Below are 9099 nucleotides of genomic sequence, written 5' to 3'. Positions count from 1 at the left end.
AAAGAGTGGGTTGCTGTGAAGGTGGCCGGGAGGTCTGGTGAAGGGATGGATATAGAGATGGGAAGTATTTGGCAATTGGGACGAGGTGGGGGGCCTGGATGGTTGGATGGGTAGGATGGAGGGTTAGGTTGCAGGGAGACAACAAGGTTGTTGTCCTTGGAAAGAGGGATGGCTGCAGGGGTCGGCGACGACTGCAACAGCAAAGGAAAGGTTGTAGAGAGTAAGGAATATCAAGAATAATCACCATCTCGAACAAGATATAGTTGGAGCACCATTCGCCTTCATGACATGAGAAACCCCTGGCACAGCGAGCTCAAGAGCATTAGGTTGACATTTAACCAAGTACATATAAAGTGTTCAGAATCAGATTAACTTGTAAAGGCTGGATTCAAGAAACAAAATTATCAATAAATGAAGAAAATATAAAATGTGTGAATACCTCTTCATCACACCAGGGAGTCAAGATCAACTTTTTGTCATTGAGGGCCGTCATAAATTCCTCCCATGTATGGACAACCTTTATGCAGGCATCTCTTTTCTCTTTTGCAGCATTGAATAAGTTTTCATGAATACTGGAGAGAACATCTTGGACTTGTTCAACCATGCAGGAGATGGGTATATCTGTTTTAGCTCCATTATCACGCCGTACAATACGCACCTTCAAAGACAAGCTTAATTTATTAATATAGATATACAAAATAGCACTGTAACTGGTATAAAATGAGATAGGAATAAGTATGTTATATAGATTTATACTGAAGGCCTTGCTCAACTGGATTATCCTAGTTATAGATGCCCTGTGATAAAGAAGAATAACCAAGTGAATGAAAAGATTTGAAATAGATTCGAGTAGGTTTTGATGCCACTAAAATAAGAAATAATCTGCAATCTTCTCCCTAATAATATTCTAGGAATAGTTTCAAGGAGAGAAAAATAAAGCTTCCAATTTTATCGAACTTTTCAAATACAGCGTGGAAGCTTTTATAGCGGTCCTGTCTATTCATCCGTGGAGAAATTAGCAGTGTTTACTTAAAGCTAAATACCATTGATACACGTCTACATTGATGATACAAATGAATATGCATTATAATAAACAGTAAATGCTAAATATTGAATAAAGGGTTTTGTACATGCATGCAGATCAATCTTTTCATATTCACATTATCTCAATTTAATTTTTTATTTTTCTTGTACTACCAAAATCATCAAAATAACAAAAAACAGCTATAGTTAGTTGATATTGCAAGAATCTATGAATATCACATTTTTTACAAGATTCCAAGTTTTGCTTCTAATGCATCCAAATTCCCCGATGATTGGAAAACCTCAAAGTTCCAACTGTGGCGATGCCTCTATGTTACAAAAATTAAAAAATATATATATATTGATCATTGTTGGCAAGCAACACCTCGTGCAGTTACATGAGATGCACTATAACCTATTTTGTGCAGTCAAAAAAGACGCCTTCGGTGATCTCTCCCTATATTGACAAAGGAGTTCTCAGGGGCTGGCAATATCCATAGAGACGGCTTGGATGGCTTCTCCTCCTAGGGATGAGTGCAAAAGAATTTCTTAATTTTTGTGAATCCAACCTAATGCCAAGTTGGCAGCTGCTCCTTACTCGGTAGGCTGGAGAGCTAATTTTCTAGTATTTAAATAGAGTTGATATAGAAAAAGATGTAGCTATGAAAGCTTGGATGGTTTAATATTTCAATGAGTGTTTATATACAAAATTGCATATGTAGAAAATGAAAATAAATAATTTTAATAATAAACACACAAAAAAATCTCATAACTATCTGTCATTTGATTATTTAGAAATTGTCGACTGATGTTAAGGGAGCAATCCACTGGTTTTTTTTATCTTTTTTGTATATGAATCCTTATGACAGATGTTTTCTTGAAATCAGATTTTGTGACATCTAATTATCCATATCTAGCTCTTCCACCAACCCACCTTGATAAAAATCCCTCATCAAATTGGATGGTAGAGATTTACCATTTCAAATTTGCTTATAATATTCTTGAATGTAGGTTTGTTGAGCCATTTGATAAATATGTTAGTAAGTTATCTACTGTTAGGATAAATAAACTCACTTCCTAATTTTTCTTTTATAAAAATATCCACCACTTTTCATATATTTGGTACAATCATATGAATAGAATTATAAGCAATATTGATGGCAAATTTATTGTCAAAGTATATCTTCATAAATTTGGCAACGTGACCTTTTAAATTAGTATGATATTGATCCAAATAAGCTGGCAGATTCCTTGGGTAATTGCCCTAAATTCATATTCAATACTAGATTATGATACTATAGGTTGATTCTGGCTCCTCCAAATTATGATATTATCATCTTCATAATGAAACGTATCTTAAAATGGATTGTCTAACCATAATTGATTTAGCATATTATGCATCAATATATCCTTTAATTTATCAAATATCTTACCCTTTGTATAGAATTCTTTTCTCTGGACTTAATTGAAAGTATTGGAGGATTTTGTTAGCAATTTAAAGGTCGGATTCCTAAGATTTGTGCATTAATTAACTAACAAGATTTATGGCAAATGTGATGTTAATTTTCAGCTAATCTTCGATATTATTGGTTCTATCTTCGTCTATGACCCACTTCTGGCCTAATTTAATTAGGATTTCACAGAACTTCCACTTTTTGTTTCATTTAGAAGATCCATGACATACTTACGCTATAAAAGAATTTTTTTGTATTCATATTGAGTAATTTTTGTCTGGAAAATTTTTTATTTGCCTAGCCTTTAGTTTCAAATTCTTCGATACTTTTTTTTCTCAAAGGCCTCATGATTGTTGTCACATTTAACCATTATATCATCAACATATATAATAATGATTGAGATATTTTCATCAAAAGAGCGCTTTAAGAAGAGTGCATGGTCTTCTTTGTTTTGTCTGTATTCTGCTCTCCTCATAACTTTTATAAATATATCAAACCAAACACTTGAAAATTATTTTAGTTCAACAAAAGCATTTTTTAATTTGCACTCTTTGTTTATTTGTGAAAGCGCTATCGAATCCCAATGATGGATCCTTATAGACCTCTTTTTACATACCCATTAAAAAATAACATCTTCACATAATATTATTGCATGAATTATCTAATATTAGCAGTTAGAGGAATCAAAATATGGTTATATTCATTTTTACGATAGAAGCAAAAGTTTCTTGATAGTCAATTTCAAAAGCTTGTATACAACAAATCTTGTAACATATAATTTCAGACTCTCATCTGCTTTATACTTTATAAAAAAAAATTACTTGCAGCCCACAATTACTCTTCTTTTTTAGTATGTCCACAACCACAATGTGATTTTTTTAAGACATTTATCTCCTGTCATGATCTATTCTAAATTCTCATTTTTCAATAACTCAAATAAGATTCATGGTATTGTAATAGAGTTGGTGCTAATAGTTATAAAAAAGACTTATGTGCGAAGGAGTGCGCAACTAGTTTATTTAAATGAATTGGTTCACAGTTTCATCAAATAGAATTAAACCAAAATCTGAAATTCAGACAATCGCACTGACAAAATTTTTGGTGAAACCAATCCAAACTGAACCAAAATAGAATTTTAGAAATCAATTTCCTGTATTAAGAGATTCTCTTCAAAATCTTTCTCTTCGTCAAATGAACTTGAAGATAAACAAAATAGCAGAGACGCACCACGACAGAGCTGATAATGGATAGGTTGGTCCAAGCAAATTTAGCTTCCCAACATTAATATTATTTGATTTTTTTGGCTTATTTCGTTTAATGAAGATAAAAAATTGATCCAAAAATCAAAAACGAAATATTAAAATTTTTTAAAACTAAAAGTCAAATAGTTATTTCAAAACCATACTAAATCAACCAAATGTGATCAGTTCAATTCAGTTTTCAATTTTATTAAAATTATACAGATCACAGTGTGCTAGGGGAAAATTTTGAAATAATGTATATTGAGATATAGGGTATAAAATAGAAATAATGAATGATTATTATTATTTGATAATGGTTGTGAGTCTTAAACATGCTAGAGATTTTGGCTGAGCATAACGTTTCTTGTATAGACTTGCAGGTGTATATTGCCATAATTTGTTGTGTTTTAGGTTGTAGGAATGTTAAGATAAACGATTACAATTTCATAAAACTCATCTTCCAACTGGATATTCTCCTCCTGAAGATAAGTATGAATGAATAAACCTTATTTTTCATCAAAATTGTAATCCATTAAAATTAGGGATATTTTTGTGGTGAAATGATAGCACTTGTACATTTTCTAACTAGGGGTATACCCAATAAACACATACTTAAAAGGTTTTGGATCCAATTTCTCCATGTAATATTTGTGAATATAAACATAGAAAATGCGTTCATAGATTTTTTAGGAAAAACTTTGATAAAAATAATTCATATGGAAAAACAATAACAAATAATTTAAAGCACTTTTAGAGTCTTGAAGTATTCTATTGATCAAGTGGCAATTAAAATAGTTTCTCCCCGGATAACATTTTGGTACTTGATTCTGAAGAAGTGTTTTGGCTACTCCTAGAAAGTGAATATTTCCTTTTTGTCGCTCCTTATATTTTTGGATAGTCATAATATGAGAATTGGTCAATGCTACCCCACTTTATGAAAGACATATGACAATAGGTAATTAAAATAATCATGGACGTCATTATTATAAAATATGTTGATATTTGTATTGAATTGATTTTTTATTATGGCAGTAAAGACATAAAGGATAATGTTGATGTCATATTATTATTTAAAAAGTGAAGTCATTTGAGTGCACTCATCAATGAAGGTGACAAATACCGTAGCACTAAAAATATCTAAGATTTTGGAGAGTCATTATATATAAGAGTGAATTAAAATAAAAAAATTTGACATGATTTTAATTTTATGAAAAATAACGAAATGATATTTTGGAGGTTCAAATGTCTCACAATAAAAGTTCTCAGTATTTACATTCATTAAAAAAAAAAAAAACATATATTATAGAGTTTTAAACTAAGGATGCCCTTGGACTAAAATGATATTCCCAAATGATGCTAATATTATGAGTGAAAAAAAAAAGTATGATAATTGATTATAGTCCTCGAGAAAATATAGAACATTCTTCTTTCTAACTTGCGTCTTTCCCATAATGAGATCCTAAAATACTCAATAATATAAAAAAAATGTGACTTTATAGTTATGATTTTTAGTAATTTTATAAATTGTCAAAAGGTTAGCTATGACTCAGGGTAAAAGTTAAAAAAATTGAGATCTTTTCTGATCATCCTATAAAAAATTTGAGAATTATCTATCACTTACTTTCCACCAGTATCGAATGTGTCTAGTGAAAATTGGGTCTAAGATCCAGGTTTGAAAATGAGCATTCAAGGCACTGAAACATAATAATCAAAAGTAGAACCATTTTGGGCAAAAGAGCATGTACTAGAAAGCTTTTCCAAGAAACTGAAAAAATTCTTTAGTTTCTCAATTTCTTGGAGTTAAACTCATCAATATTCACAGGGTAATCCTACTCCTCTCTATTCCCATCATTTCCATTATAGTATTAGGATTTTCCATATATTATCTCTCTTTGATAAGCCATTTCTTCTTATAATCATTGCACTAGCATTGCCCTTGGGATAATGCTTTTATCCTGCTTTGGGAAAGGAATTTGTGGCAGCACATCTATTACCTTTGCGTTTAGTGCAAATCATGGTAGATGTTACACAACACAAATTATTGAAGATTATTGTCACTCCACCTTCAATTCATACAAGAGAGAACTTATTTAAAGAAAGAAGGTTTTCTCTATATAAAATTTGAACTCCAACTTAATAAAAGTTATTCATTATTGAGTCCTTACAAGAAACTCAAATACTCTTTCTTACGAATTGCTAGAGAACTATCGCATCCTAACAATGTCATATTGAGATCTTGGTCATAATTTCGTTCAAGCAAATAAACTTTCGTAGCATCAAAATATTCAATAAAAGAGAGGTTATCTTGCTCGGTGGTGAAAAGTTACGTATTGATCTAGTAGAAGAGGCTAGCATTCTTGACTTTTGAGTGTATTTTTTTGATAGTCACTAAACTTCTTTTATGGTAGATAGGAGCAAATATAGCCCACTGATTTCCGACATCATGATACTTCACAAACAAGTCATGATCACAGAATATGTTCCTTCTCAAAGTATTAACTTTTACTTATTTTGACTTCAAATGCAGAGCCACTAGGTGTTGAATCTTCCTTTTTCATTTAGAAATATTATAACTCCAAATCACATCAAATAGTTTCCCCGTTCAAAAGACATGAGGCTTGAACTCAAATTATTAAACATTATTGTGCTTCCGTCATCAACTCATAAGAGAGAGAACCTTATTTAAGAAAGAACATTTTCACTATTCAAAATTTGGAAAAAAAACTTAATCAAAGTTATTATTAAATCCTTACAAGAAACTCAAATTCTCTTTCTTACACATTGCTTGAGAACTATCACATCCTTATAACATGTCATATTGAAATCTTGGTAATAATTCAGTTCGAGCAAATAAGCCTTCGTAGCATCAAAATATTCAATGAAAGAAAGGTTACCATGCTTGGTGGTGGAGAGTTTCATATTGATTTCGTAAAGGAGTGTAGCATTCTTGACTTTTGAATGGATTTGTTCGACAAACTCTATACTTGTTTTGTGGTAGATAGGAGCATATATTAGCCCACTGATTTCCAGCATCATAACAGTTCATAAACAAGTCATGATCATAGAATATATTTCCTCCCAAAGTATTAATTTTTAGGTAATTAGGCTTCAAAGGTGATCCATTTGGTGTTGAATTTTTCTTTTTTATTCAAAAATATTTTAACTTGAAATCACATCAAATAATTCTCGCATTTACATGATATGAGGCTTGAAGTTCCTAGATTTTTCCTTTAGTCCAATTTTAAACACTCATGAGGGAACCCATGTAAAATGAAAAGATTAGCTCTAACGAGTAAAGGATAGAGGATTAGAGAGAAAAAAGTTCAGAAACATAAAGCCTTAACCTAGCTCTAGTGCCTTGTAAATAAAAATAGCTAGGAAAGCTTGGATTGCATATTGCTCAAATAGGTATCAAAATAAATAAATACAATAAAATAATTACAATAACACAAGAAAAAAACCTAGCAATCAATCATTCTAGCGATTGATGACTGATTTCAAGAGAGGAATCCATGGCCTTTTTCTTTCCTTTATTATATAAGTCCATGGAAGTGTTATTTCCATATAAGCAATGAGTATGCTTTTCAACAATTGCTCATCATAAGCGTATTATATATAATCATAAATGTATAATGGTTATTGTATGATCATAATCTAACTGCAGATCCATGCTAAAACCAAATTAGATAAAAGGAAGCTAAGAAAGATAAGAGAGATGTCCAACAACAAAAAATCTACTAAAGGCTCAAGAACACAAAATACAAGAAAAAAAAAAATTGACCTAGATAATAGGAAAAGTTAGAACGTGTGTGAACCCTTGGATCTTCCCAAAATCTCCTATTTATAGATAGGGATCTTGGGTCTTAAACACTAAAGGTAGAGCTATAAGTTGAGTAGCACATGTAATAAATACAATAAAATATAAAAGATAACTGGGTCCTAAGTAAAAAATGGAGCTCAGACTAGTGGTCATCCTGTGGGAGAGTCCCAAAATCTCTTGGGCTAACAAGACAGAGCAAATCTAGTGGTGGCGTAAGAGAAGTTCTTCCTTGAGGCTAATGGATATTCCTCTTTTTAATTGGCATGACCTCCCCTAGTATCATGTGTAAATGCAATAAACCTTTGAAGGATTTCATATTGTATGCAACAAAAAATTAAGTACATAACAGATTCCACAAAGCATGTATATTGTGAGATCTGTCAATCCTAATAAAAGAGAGAGAGCATGACACTCATTTACATTTTTTAATCAAAAAAACACTCTTGTAAAGCTAGTCTTGTTATCTCTAGAAGTGTACTAAAACAACACCTACCAGAAATTGGTGAAAAAAATGAACTATTGGTTATCCCAGGTTGGGTCCTCCAACCTTTGTCCTACATAATCTTCAAAAGGAAGTTAACAATAACGGTATTATTACTAACGACGTTGTTACCTTTGAATTCTAACATTCAAGGCTCCATAATATCTCTAATGCAAAGTACAGCCATGAGCTCAATTTGGGCACTGTCCCTGCCAGAGCTTCACCTGTGAGCAACTGCAACCAAACAACACCCTTCTCATCACATATGATCACCACTACCGACTAGACGTGAAGGAAGAAGGGCCTCGTCATCCAGTTTGGCAAGTCCTTCTAGGTCCTGACATCAAATTCTTCTCCAACATAGCTGGCAATTCTTCCTGAAACTTAGCTAGAGTTCATCACCATGTTCTTCCTTAAGGCGAGTCCACCCATTGGATAAAATATTATCAAATATCCATATAAATTTCTAGTGCCTTTTTATCATAACGTTTTTGTTTAATTATGTTGAGCTCAATGCATAACCCAGAATGAACTCAATCAGATGCAATATCAATGATAGCTAATGAAAGCAACATTGCACAAAGTCGGCAAAAATTGCATCATGCAGATCAAATATTGTTCAATCATCACAGGTTTTGTAAAACAGACCGCCAACATGACTGAAATGTCAAAATTACTTGAAAGTGCATCGATCATTTTTTGGTATTAAAAAAAGTAAGGTTTAACAACTGGTGAAAAAGTTAAGGCTCAACGTAACAAAAATTCCTAACTCCAGATCTAAATAAAAATTAGTCTGATATTAGAAAAATATGGTTAACTACACTCAATCAACCTTAAGAAATTTTATTTCTAAGCTGCTTGATGCATCCAGAAGGCTTTATTTCAAGAAAGAAGAAAAGTATTCAATGTCGAGTTTTTAAAATGACTGTTGCAATTCCAAAACATCTACATATACTCACCCTATTTTTCAGCAAAAAAAGTAGCGATATAAAGTTTACATAAAGCTGAGATCAGCACTAATAAATCTGAATCATTAATAAAGGAAAAAGAATAAATTATAAAATGCATCAAAAAAGTAAA

The 9099-nt window shown here is 31.7% G+C and overlaps 1 protein-coding gene across 2 annotated transcripts in view; it reads right to left on the bottom strand.

Annotated features, from left to right (window-relative positions):
- Positions 1-9099, bottom strand: part of LOC110024703 (proline--tRNA ligase, cytoplasmic) — a 55714-nt gene that overhangs the window by 6902 nt on the left and 39713 nt on the right. For both annotated transcript variants that reach the window (XM_020724815.1, XM_020724816.1), the window contains one exon: positions 440-658. In XM_020724815.1, the coding sequence (XP_020580474.1) occupies positions 440-658 (219 nt within the window). The remainder of the gene's footprint in view (positions 1-439; positions 659-9099) is intronic.

Source organism: Phalaenopsis equestris, unplaced genomic scaffold, assembly GCF_001263595.1.
Source record: "Phalaenopsis equestris unplaced genomic scaffold, ASM126359v1 Scaffold000268, whole genome shotgun sequence".
Taxonomy (NCBI): Eukaryota; Viridiplantae; Streptophyta; class Magnoliopsida; order Asparagales; family Orchidaceae; genus Phalaenopsis; species Phalaenopsis equestris.
This window is presented reverse-complemented; position numbering and strand designations above follow the sequence as displayed.